The sequence below is a fragment of the Chenopodium quinoa genome, unplaced genomic scaffold (assembly GCF_001683475.1).
Source record: "Chenopodium quinoa cultivar QQ74 unplaced genomic scaffold, ASM168347v1, whole genome shotgun sequence".
Lineage (NCBI taxonomy): Eukaryota > Viridiplantae > Streptophyta > Magnoliopsida > Caryophyllales > Amaranthaceae > Chenopodium > Chenopodium quinoa.
The window spans coordinates 891083-903616 of NW_018743196.1; the positions used below are offsets into that span (position 1 = coordinate 891083).

The 12534-nt window shown below is 41.9% G+C and overlaps 1 protein-coding gene across 3 annotated transcripts; it reads left to right on the plus strand.

Moving 5' to 3' along the window:
- Positions 1–8090: 8090 nt before the first annotated feature.
- LOC110733009 (transcription factor bHLH160-like) lies at positions 8091–12215 on the plus strand. Of its 3 annotated transcripts, none has more exons than XM_021913016.1 (4): positions 8091–8512; positions 9349–9633; positions 10795–11157; positions 11820–12215. In XM_021913016.1, the coding sequence occupies exons 2-4, from the start codon at positions 9415–9417 to the stop codon at positions 11889–11891; spliced, it is 654 nt and encodes a 217-aa protein (XP_021768708.1). In that variant the 5' UTR covers positions 8091–8512; positions 9349–9414; the 3' UTR covers positions 11892–12215. The 3 variants fall into 3 exon arrangements, with proteins under 3 accessions (XP_021768708.1, XP_021768707.1, XP_021768706.1); XM_021913015.1 differs by having other exon boundaries at positions 8092–8512; positions 9316–9633; XM_021913014.1 differs by lacking the exon at positions 8091–8512 and having other exon boundaries at positions 8908–9633.
- Positions 12216–12534: the final 319 nt, after the last annotated feature.

Below are 12534 nucleotides of genomic sequence, written 5' to 3' on the forward strand. Positions count from 1 at the left end.
AGGAATAGGGGTTCGAGTGCCCTTGTTTGTATAAAACAGGCGGACGACTCAAACTTTTTAGGTTCCATACCAAATTTGAAGGAGTGACTATGAGTTAACTTTGGAGTTACTCAGTCGCCGTCACTTTTGTTTGAGAAGTAGAGGTACCAGGCGGCGTAGGCCGGCTAGACCCCTTGATTCGCCAATGTTTGTTGGCTATTAACTCAATAGGTACCCCCTGCATTTATCCCAAGTAATACAGGCGGTCATCTGACTCAGATGTCAACTGCTACCACTGGTTTGGTTAGTGATAGAGTTATCCTTGTCTCAAAAACGGCTACGTGGTTGCCCTTTGGGACAGTCGTATAGGTGCCGTGTAATTAGTTTATAGAACAATGTTCCACCCAAAAGGGAGCTGCTCTCTGCGACGAATTTCATCCGAATGGATGCCGCCGGACGCCTGCTATAATGTTGGGACAGGTCGGATTAGTTTTTAAAAGTTAGATCAGTTGACTAGGCGCCTGGTCTGATCATTCGGCCAGTGGCCTTGGTACGTTTTTGGTGAACGTATGTGCTAAGTAAAAGAAGGGTAGCCGCCTGTTAGTTACAGGATCGGCCAGGCCCTAAACTTTTTAGCTAAGTATTGTGAGTAAAATACTCGAGGGAGAGTAGCCGACTGTAATGGAACAGACGGCATGCCCCTGTAAAGATAAAGAGTGAAACTCAATGGAGAGTAGCCGACTGTAAAGGTACAGACGGCATGCCCCTCGTAATACAAAATTGAATAGTAAGTGCCAACTTTATTAAGTAGCTCTTTACTTTACATCATTCAAAAGAAATATTTCTTAAGGTTATCTACATTCCAAGTTCGAGGCAACGGTTGTCCGTCTGGTGTTTCCAGACGGTAGGTACCGTCCCTAACTTCCGCATAGATTCGGTAGGGTCCTTCCCAGTTGGGAGTTAGTTTGCCAGACTCGTTAGCCCTACCAACTGCTTCCATTTTTCTAAGTACAAAGTCCCCTACTTTGAGTGGACGCCTGTGCACTTTTTTGTTGTATGATCTAGTCATTCTCAGGCGGTAGATTTCATGGCGCAAAACAGCATTGCCCCTCTTTTCAGGAAGTGAGTCTAATGCCAGGCGCATAGCTTCCCAGTTTGCCTCTTCGTCATATAGCATTACTCGAAGAGTCGGCTCGTAGTGTTCTATTGGAAGAACAGCTTCTGCACCATAAGTTAGGAGGAATGGAGTTTCTCCAGTCGCCCCTTTTTCAGTCGTCCTAATGGCCCAAAGAACATGTGGTAGTTCATCTGCCCATAGGCCGCCTGCTCGTTCAATTTTTTTCTTGAGACCGTCTGAGATGATTTTATTAAAGGCTTCTACCTGGCCGTTTGCTTGTGGACGGCCGACAGATGCAAAGTAATGTCCAATTCCTTGGTCTCCCAACCAGCTTTTGAGAACAGGCGTCTCAAATTGGGGACCATTATCAAAAACCATAGACATGGGAACCCCGAACCGAGTGATGACGTTTTTCCAAATGAATGAAATTACATCTTTCGTCTTGATTCCCTTTACAGCCTCCGCCTCTACCCATTTAGTGAAGTAGTCAACGGCAACAAGTATATACCTTCTGCCGCCTGTAGCAGGCGTATATGGACCCAGAATGTCCATGCCCCACTTAGCAAACGGTAGTGGGCTGTGAATGGTAGTGAGGTCAGTAGCCGGACGGTGAATTAATTTGCCAAACCTTTGGCACTTGTCACATTTTTTCACCATCTCCATTGCATCTGCTTCCAAAGTAGGCCAAAAGTAGCCCTGCCGCCTTGCCCTTTGAGCAAGCATCCTACCACCTATATGGGAAGCACAGAAACCAGAGTGAAGATCATCTAGTATCTCTCGTCCCTTTTCAGGAGTAACACACTTTAAGAAGGGTTGAAGGTGCCCCCTCTTGTGCAGTTCCCCCTGTATCATTTCAAAACAGGAGGCTCGTTTTTTCAGTGATGCCGCCTGTTGAGGATCATCCGGCAGTGTACCGTTTGTCAGATATGCCCTGATTGAATCCATCCAGGTTGAGCTTCTGTCTAGAATTCCAATAGGATTTTCCTCGATGCTTCTCTTCTCCATTACTTCCCAAAACACAGTTCGAGGAGTATCGGAGGAGGCGGATGATGCTAATTTCGAGAGTGCATCTGCCTGGTTGTTTTCTGATCTCGGTACTTGGATCAGATGGAAATCCTCAAGGGAGCCGACTGCTTGTCGGACCGCCTGTAAATATTTGATCATGGCCGGATGTGTTGCTTCGTATTCGCCATTGTACTGACTCACTATCAGTTGTGAATCAGAACAGGCGTCTATTTTCCTTGCCCCGGCCGCCTTACACATGCGGATCCCGGCTAGTAAAGCTTCATATTCTGCCTCATTGTTTGAAGCCTGGAAACTGAAGCGTAGAGCATACTCGAACCTGTCGCCCTCTGGAGATTGACATACGACGCCTGCTCCACAACCGTTTGAAGTAGAGCTTCCGTCCACATATACCTTCCAGACTTGGTCTGGAACTTGAGAGTCAGGAGGACGAGTCATCTCTACAATAAAGTCAGCAAAGGCTTGCCCCTTCACTGCTTTTCTAGGCTCGAAAGTAACTTCGAGACTCTGCATTTCTATGGCCCATTTGATCATTCGTCCGGAGGACTCCATGGTGGTAAGGGGCCGTTTGATCGGTTGGTCGGTATACACGACGACTGCATGTGCCAGAAAGTAGGGCTTCAATTTTTTAACAGCCATGAAGAGTGCAAGACCAAATTTCTCCACTAGGGGATACCTCAACTCGGCATTTTTCAGTACGTAACTGACAAAGTAGACCGGAAGTTGACAGCCGTCCCTTTCAGCAAGGAGCACCGCGCTTAACGCATGATCAGAGACGGCCAGGTACATGTAGAGATTTTCTTTGGGCAAAGGGCTGACCAGCCTTGGCAAGGAATGCAAGTGAACCTTTAATTTCTGGAAGGCGGCCTCAGCATCCGGCCCCCATTCAAACCTTGCCTTTTTCTTAATTGCCTGGAAAAAGTATAGGCATTTGTCGCCTGATCGGCTTAGAAATCTTCCCAAGGCCGCCAGACAACCTGTTAACTTCTGAACCTCTCGGACGGTACGAGGCGACTGCATGTCAACGACCGCCTGTACCTTCTCAGGGTTCGCCTCTATTCCTCTCTGGTTGATAAGGAATCCGAGAAATTTCCCAGACTCAACTCCAAATACACATTTCTTGGGATTGAGCATGACATGGTGCCGCCTGAGTGTGGCGAAAGTTTCTCGGAGGTCCGTCAGATGATCTTTCTGAAGTTTAGTCTTAACAATCATATCATCAATGTATGCCTCGACGTTTCTCCCAATCTGATCAAAGAACACTGTGTTTATCATTCGTTGGAATGTAGCCGGGGCATTCTTAAGACCAAACGGCATGACCGTATAACAGTATAATCCCTGATCAGTGACGAAGGCCGTCTTCTCCTGATCTTTCTTCCACAAAGGAATTTGATGAAAACCAGAATAGGCGTCCATAAAACTCATCAAGGCATGGCCGGCTGTTGAGTCGACCAGGTTATCAATTTTGGGCAGAGGGTAACTGTCTTTGGGGCACGCCTTGTTCAAGTCTGTGTAGTCTACACACATTCGCCAGGTGCCATTCGGCTTTTTAACAAGTACCACATTTGCAACCCAATCTGGGAAGTAACATTGCCGAATGAACCCTGCATCAAGTAATTTTTTGACTTCGGCGGCGGCCGCCTGACCTCTTTCTTCACCATGGTTCCGCTTCTTTTGCCGTACCGGCTTCTTTTTCGGATCCACAGCGAGTTTGTGTACTGCCAGATCAGGACTAATGCCTGGCATTTCATGGACTTCAAATGCAAAGATGTCCTTGTATTCTTTCAACAGGTTGTGAAAGTCATCACCAAGGTTTCTCAGAGCAGTCGTCCCAACTTTGACTGTTCGGTCAGGGCGGGAGTCGTCTAATATCAGGTCCGTATGCTCACCAGCCGGCTGAGGGCGGAACTCATCCGGCCGGTCCTCTGCCAATGATTGCTATTTTCTTGCCTTTCTGGCGGACTCTGTCTGGGACGCCTTTCTTTTTCTGTCGCCTGTTTCTTGAACAGGCGCACTTTCCTTGACATTGTCAAGGTCTGTTTTTTCTCCACTTGACCCAGTGGCCTTAGCAGTGGGTTTGACATCCGAGAGATAGCACTCTCGGGCCATCCTCTGATCTCCCCTTAGGGAGCCGACTGTTCCATTGTCCCTTTCAAACTTAAGCAGCATAAGTGACGGGATTATAACAGCCTTGGCACTATTCAGGGTTGGGCGACCCAGAATCATGTTGTAGGCAGAGAGTTCCTCTACAACTAGGAATCGGACTACCATGTGTCGTCCTTCCCCTTTTTCGCCCAGGCGGACGGGTAGATCAACTCGTCCCAGTGGGTGGACGACTCCTCCTCCAAACCCTATTAAAGGGTGGGAGGCCGGATGTATGCAGTCCGTCTGATATTTCAGTTTTGACAGACATTTGCTGCTGATGAGATCTGAAGAGCTCCCAGTATCTATGAGGATTCGACCAACTCTCTGGTTGGCCACTTTACATTCAATAACGAGAGGGTCGTCATGCGGCCCCCTTATTCCTCCTAGATCCTCTTCAGTGATGACAATCTCAGGAAATGTATATTTGGACGGTCGTTCTTGGTGAACGGAATTTACATCTAACCGCCTTATATTATCTTTGTTGCCCCTAATAGTGGGGCCGCCTCCTGAGAAGCCGCCTGCAATGGTGTAGACGACTGCATCATCTGTATCGGAACTGTCGGCCTGTTGATTCTTTTTGGCCGACTGCTTTTTTGAGGAAGTATTCCCCGTAGATTTCTTGACATAAGTGTCAAGATCACCTTGATCAGCCAAGCGGTCTAGGTACCGCATGAGACTAATGCAGTCGTTGGTGTGATGACCAATGTCATCATGATAAGCACAGATTTTGTCTTGGTTCCGGTTGCTCGCAGAACCCTTCATGGGGAGCGGTTTCTCAATTGAGAGCCGTCCCTTTATTTCTTTTAGGATAAACTGGTTATCCTTGTTAAACACATACTTTGGGGAGTATGGTTTGAATTCCTTTTTCTTCTTGGCCGGCTGTTTAGAGGAATCAGCCGCCCAGACCCCTTTTCTTTTTTCATCTTTGTTGGACGACTGTTTCTGTCGTCCTTCTCTATTGTCGAACCTCTTCCCGTCCGACTGTTTCATTGTACACAGATCAGTCGCCTGTATATAGGCTTCTGCTTCAATCAAGGCCTCTTGAAGAGTCGCCACCCTTTTTCGAACTAAATCAAATTTGAAGGTAGACCCGTCTTTGAGACCTCTAAAAAAGTCAGTATAAGCTACCTCATCCGGTAACCCTTGAATCTGTATTCTCATCAGGTTGAACCGCCTGATGTAGGAACGAAGCCCCTCCTTTTCACCCTGCTGAATTGTTCCCAAATCAAGGGTCGTTTTCTTCGCAGGGATGTTCATTGCAAAGTTGGAGGCAAATAAGTAAGCAAGCGTCCTGAAACTGTTTACACAACCAGTCGGCAGGTTGCCGAACCATTGCTGTGCAATTCCCTTGAGAGTTGCTGGGAAACACTTGCACCAAGTGGGATCATCCAACCCTTGAAGGTACATCAGGTTGGTGAATGCCATCAGATGGTCTTCCGGGTTAGTAGTGCCATCATAGGCGCCTACTAAAACATTTTTTACTTTGGCCGGCTGAGCGGCTTCAGTAATTTCCTTGGAGAAGGCCGACGGCTGTTCACCAAGTCTAAGCAGCCGTAGCTGCCAGTCCATAGGTTGGACGTTTTTTGCTGCAGGTCCACCAAATGGAGGTGGCTGCATAAAATATTGTTGTTGCGGCACAAATGGTAAATTTGGTACCGCCTGCGCACTATGAAAGCCAGACTGACGGGAGGTGCCGCCTGACTGACTCTCATGGTACGACTGAGTTGGCCTCATCGAGGCATTTCGCAAACTGTCCTGAAAATTTGAAGTAGAAGCCGACTCTGATAATCGGTCACTCTTCTTCTGCTCTAGCAGGTGCCGAGCATCTGTGAACGTTTGCTTTGACCCGTCCGCCTGAATATGACGAACCGGTTTCCTATTTCCCGTAGGATAACGGAGTTTTGTGAAATCAAGAGCAGACGGCTCCCGCTTCTTAGATTTAGGATGGGGAGTCGCCTCTCGCCCTTGAACTGGCTTCCTCTTCAGTGAAGTGGAAGGTTTTTTGGCCGCCTGCTCTTTGACTGAAGCAGGCGGTTTTTTGTTGATCAACTCTTGGATCTCTCCCTTGAATCCCCTCATGAAGGTCATGAGTTCGTTCCTTGTGATGGGAGCAGACCCATCAGTCGGCTGTTGCCGAGCAAGCGGTGCGCCTGCTGGCTCGCTTCCTGTTTGAAGATACTCCCGTTCCCTTATTTCAGTATGACGGGTACGGCGGGCCCTTAGGGTCCCGTCTGGAGCTGTATGAGTTTCAACTTCAAATTCACTTTCGGTATCATGGTCCGACTGAACTTGAGGGTCGTCTAGGGGACGCCTCTCTTCTGGGGTCGGTACAGACTTGGATGCCATCTCTGAAGTACTCTCCCCACAGACGGCGCCAGATGTTTTGGGGTTTTCTGATGTCCTGCGGGAGAGCTACAATTCCGAGACTGGAACCGGACGCCTGTACCTGCAAAATAACGGAGACTCCTGAGAGCTCCGCCTCCAACGGTCAAGTTAGTACCTGATTAAGGAGTAATTAATACAGAAATTAAAGTAACAAGGTCTCTCTAGGTGAGAGTATTTAATGTAGGTAATCTGCTTTGCTAGCGAGATCAGCCGGTTATTAGTGTGTTCCGTAAATTATTCGGTCCCCTGATTAATGAGGATTAATCGAGTATTTATAGCCTTGGGAAGCGTGCAACTCTCTAGGTTTAAGGTAAACCTAGGGCCGATCGGGCTTCTAGACTGAAATGGGCCTTGATGGCCGGTTGTCCCATTTGGCATGGGTGGACACGTGGCGTGTCTTAAGTGGTCCGTGGAGGACGCGTGGCGGAACCTGGTTGGTCCACTTGTCAAACGGCGCTTGGTGGATAAAAATCCCCTAATCAACACTGATTTCCTTTCGTTGAGTCCAGGAGTTCGATATATGATTTTTATCTTCCACATATGGACCATAACTAGATTCAATAGTTTGTTTCCAAATATTGTATTTAGAAACAAGTTGTAACTAGTTTCGATTTTCAAATTTTTTTAACCGAAATTTTTTTACTACCTAGTTATATTCCATCTTTTTAAAAACATTATTTTAAATAAGTTAGTGAACCCTAATGACTAGGTTGAATAATTAGTCACTAAAGCCAAATGAAAATCTCATGACCTAAATCTAAGGGGTCATTTATTAATATGGAAAGTAGAAATGCCTATAAAGTTACAATCTATGAGAATTATTGTACAAGATGACACCGGTGCCGATATGGTATAGGAAACTTTTGGCTGAAATTTTTCCCCTATCCTATTCTATATCGGTATTCTTACCATATCGGCCTACTCTCGTTAGCCATTTGGAGAGCTCCTCCCAATCACATGGATATTCACCGCCCACTTGTTATGCCAGCTACGTGGACCGACACATAGCACCAGCTTGGTTATCTTTCTATAAATACTACTCAAGCATAATTCACTTTTAAGCTATGTACGATTTCATCTCTCTAAACCCCTCTCTCTCTCATTTCCTTTCTTACTCATATCGACCAGACTTTAGTATTAGAGCGCTTATTCTCGGATAAATCCCCGGATTAGTTAATACATGTTGACTATACGAGCACCTACTTGGATGATAAACTTTTACCGACTCCATTCATTAATTATCGGAGCTCACCCAAAACAATTACATTCCATCATAAAATTAATGAAAACTGCTTAAAGTATTTGGTTAGTAATGGAGATAGTAACTTTTGGTAGAAATTTCTATATGGCTTTTCTGGTAGTACTTGAGATTACAAAGACTCGTACTTCACCTTATGCAAAGATGTGTACTTGCATGCTAAGGCACTTGTACTAGCAACATATGCATTAAAAAATTCCCACCTCCTCCAAACATATAGTACTCTCCACATATTACTATAACTCAATCATGTCTAAATATTCTTCATTGGACTCATGAAACCCATAAACTCTTTCAACTTTCTCTCTCCTCTTCCTCCCTCTCTAACCTCCAATTTTAATCATTTTAACTCCTTAATTCCAGCTTAATCTTATTTTTTGCCCATTTTTTTATAAAGCTTCTCACTTTATTTTATTCTTTGTTTTATATTCACTTTGTATGTTGTACACTTGTACTACTCATATTATCTCGTAGTACTCCCCTCTTCTTCCTATCGAATGAACGTACATCCACAATATTTACCTCATCCTTACTTTTTGGCTCTAATCAACTGCTCAATGAAGGTGCTTTTGATGATTTTTTAGCTCTTAAACCAAGATTAATTGGTTAGTTCATCTTCCTCTCTTGCCTTAAATTTGATTTATTCTCTTATATTATGTGACTTAGGTATAATATATGTTATTTTAATCTATTGTATTTGCTATACAATTCATTTGTCATACTACCATACTTGTATTTTTCCCAATCATATAAACTTTGCAACTAGTTTTAAAACATTGTTTTCATGCTTGGTACTAGGTAGTACATGTAATTATTTAGTAAGTATTGTACTTTTTTTTATTAATCATGTCAATTAACCATTTGGTATCTTTTCGATTTTAAAATTAAAGATAAGAATAATCATTGTGTCACAGTTAACATGATGCATATTATAAAAAGAAACAGACTTTAAAAGTCAAAACAATGATTGTACTTAAAGTATTCGAAACAATCCGTCTCTTTTTTAAGAATACAAGATTCATGAAAGAATCATGTTTTATGTTAATTATGATAGAGTTTTCTTCCTAACTATTTATTATAACGCGGTCTAGATGGTTATGATCTATTCTATTCATTGGTCATCCCTGATCGCAATCATATAAAAGCATCGATTATTTATGTATTATTTACTTTTATGTCTAACCCTCCTTTTGGAAATCCCCTCTACAATGAGGAAGATGACTTCTCTTTCCCATATCAACCACCAAGTGATGATCCCATTAATTTTCCACCTCTTATTGAAGATCAAACTACTTTGCCTAATACATCACCAATACCCATGTCAGAGTACCAAGATTTAAGCATATTTCTTGGTGAAGATCATTTAGAAGATTATACACTAATAGAACAATATGGTCCCAACATACAGGACCCAATTAATTGGATTAGTCCAATTGAACAGGTTGGTCTTGAACAACATGTACAGCAGGGTACAGCAGCAGAGGGCTCATCTCAGGGGCATCATGAGATGCAATACTACTGTCCCACCACGACGACAACGATGATGCCAACGACAACGACAACGATGATTGATGATCAAACTGCTGCCCCTGCAGATGGGGGTGTTAGAGAAGGATCATCTTGTAAGAAACTTGATCACAATGCTAAGGAAAAAGTAAGGAGGATGAAGCTTAATGAAACATTTTTGGTACTTCGTTCTTTGCTCCCAGATTCTAGAAGAGCTAAGGTACTTTTAAAATTTTTTACATGCTATATTATTGTTTTTGTTGCTTGTATAAATAACTAGGCAGTTATCATTTGATTGATATATTCAATTAATACAAAGTAAAAGACAAGAATATCTCTGCCTCATGCATCCTTCAAAAGTTCAAAGTTCAAACATACAGTAAATCATATTTCAGCTAATTTAAAGTGGTCATGTTTATAATTAAGTGTATTTTGTACATAAATCATCAAAACTTAGGTCTATTAATTCTGCTTGAAGATGGGAAGGATTTTAACCTAAGACACCAAATTAAATCACACCAATAGGACACATATATGATATTATACACCTATATATGGGTGACTTCATTAAGAGATTTTTTATGTTGTTAGATCACTTGGATGATTTTAGGTTGTCCTTAATTATTGGTCTTTCAGAGATTATTTCTTTGTTATAAGTGTATGCAATGCTCAGTAATTAGGCTATGTTCTCCTTAGCTTATTATAAGTAAGTTTCAGCCAAAGAAAAAAGCAAGTTAATACACCAATAAGTTCAGCTCAGCAGAGATAAGCCGAGGAAAGTAGAGCCCGGAGAAAAAGCACCTAACAAGTACACCCAATTCGATACTACAATACTCTTCTTGATTCACTTGATCTTCTTCCCAATGCCAATATCATTGGAAGTTATGGAAGCACCTCTACCAGCAAGTCTAGAGCCCTATATCCCTACTTATGTATGTCTTCTAATTACATAGATTTGATTGCAACCTAATACAAAACCTGCTTCCTTGAAGCTCATTACAGCTAACAAAACCGAAATAACTAACCCTATAACAAACCTTAATTGAGGTGAAATACGAAGATTCCATTTCAACTTGAAATACAAGGCAAACTTACAAAGACTTGAACAATGCTTTGCTTTCCTTACCAAAAAAAAAGGAACAAACTCCTCATAGTTTAAAAGGCAACAGGTCTGCTTAGGACTTTATGAAGCATTACAAGTGTAGATTATTGAATTGATTGCATCTCATAGGATACTTTGAGAATGATTATATAATTGCATCCTTCTTCCTGATTCTTATATGATGGGGATACTTGCTACTGCAACACACTTGTTTGCAGTCTACAACTCTTAATTAATTAACTGGCGTGCACTTACTCTAATACATGGACAAATTTGCAGAAGAGGTGGAGTGGACCATATATAATTGATAGAGCCCTTGATTATGTCCCTCAGCTTCAAGCTGAGATAGAGAAGCTAACAATCGAGAAGAGCAACATGTTATCAGTGCTAGGAAAGAAGCAGCAAGTTGTCGTAGGTAGCAGTGATGTTCGTGATCATGCAAACAAAGATAAAAGGACACTAACAGTCTCAATGAATGAAGTAAAAAAGGGTGAAGTGATAGTCCAAATATGTGAACAGAACAACAAAGATGGTATCTTGTCCACTTTGATTGAGAAATTAGAAGGTCAAGGCATCCATGTCCTAGGTGCCTCTTCGCAACGTGCCTGTGAAGACAGATCCTGCTTCCATCTTCATTTTCAAGTATGTTTTCTTTGCCTATCACAGACATACATTAAATCTAGTATGTCTACTGAATTACAAAGTAGAGAAAGTGCATGACTTGGGCTGCAAACTGCATGAAAAACTCAAGAGGTTTCAGTGATTAGAAGTGTGATTCCTTAACTAAGGTTGAGATCAGAGTGTGATATTATGATGCCTTTGTGCCTTCTCGCAGTCTCAGAAGGCCAGAAGCAAGAACAATTTCGTTCTTTTCACCTGAAAACCTCTAATATAAATTTATTTGTCTAACTTGTTAGCCCTTACATTGAACATTTGACCTTAGCTTGGATAGCCCTTATTTAAACTTATTGTTGAGCTTTGGAATTTATGAATTTTAAGGTTGTAACTAACTGATTAAGTATACATGAAATGCAACTTACTGTGCATTGCACCGGTCACATCTATACTCAGTTTAGCACACTTCAATGCCAAAGCTAAGGGTACTGAACTACTGATAATAGTTACAAATTTAAGGGTGAAAGATTAAGGTTTTTGGGAGCGAGTACATACTTTTATTTCTTCATATCTTCTCAACATATATTTTATGCGTGCATTATGTATGATCATGCGCAATATGTATGAGCTATATGAAGCTACTCTATGTGAAACAATGCATATAATTACTGTGTTCAACTCTTGTGCAGATGGGAGAAAGCCCAGTTGAAGCTGATTATGTTGCAGTCTTACACAAGAAGATCATTTCCTGGTTGTCCTAGTATAGAGAAAGATATGCTTTATATGATGACTGATTAAGATTCACTAATTACGAAAATGAAGCCTGCCTCCTATTTTTCATAAAGGAGAAGAACTATGCAATTTTTTGGAAGACAAACTACAGGACATTTGAAAATCGCATGAAGAATCACATCCTCGTATATATGTGCATGCAATTTTTATGCTTCACTAGCATACTTGTAGTTGATTATGATTTCATGATATGTACACTTTGAGAGATTGTTTCTTATAGGCAACAATTTATCATTAGAAATTAGAATAGGATGATTTTTCCTACAATCTACACTCTACAATTCTATGGACTAGTATTGTCTCTTTATGAATTATGGTTGTTGAGCATCAATTTCAATTTTCAAACCCTTGAAATATTGGACTGACAAGAGTCAAATGCGACACTTTATAAAGTTATTGCACAAAATGTAGCACCATCCCAACAAAATTATATCCAAAGGCCGTATCATTATTGAGCTTTTAAAACAAAAAATAAAAATTAACTCAGCAACAATACACACCATTACTTTAGATTTTTAGAACATAGCACCATCCCAACAATTAAACAAAATTAAAATTTGATTCAGCAAACAAATACACACCATTATTATAAAACGTGGCTACAGTAAAAAG

What these genes read in the sequence shown, in the direction of transcription:
- LOC110733009 (XM_021913014.1), top strand. Translation starts at nt 9,082, where the DNA reads ATGTCTAACCCTCCTTTTGGAAATCCCCTCTACAATGAGGAAGATGAC. An exon ending in CAGATTCTAGAAGAGCTAAG is followed by an intron (nt 9,634 to 10,794) that starts GTACTTTTAAAA and finishes ACAAATTTGCAG; the next exon opens with AAGAGGTGGAGTGGACCATA. An exon ending in GCTTCCATCTTCATTTTCAA is followed by an intron (nt 11,158 to 11,819) that starts GTATGTTTTCTT and finishes ACTCTTGTGCAG; the next exon opens with ATGGGAGAAAGCCCAGTTGA.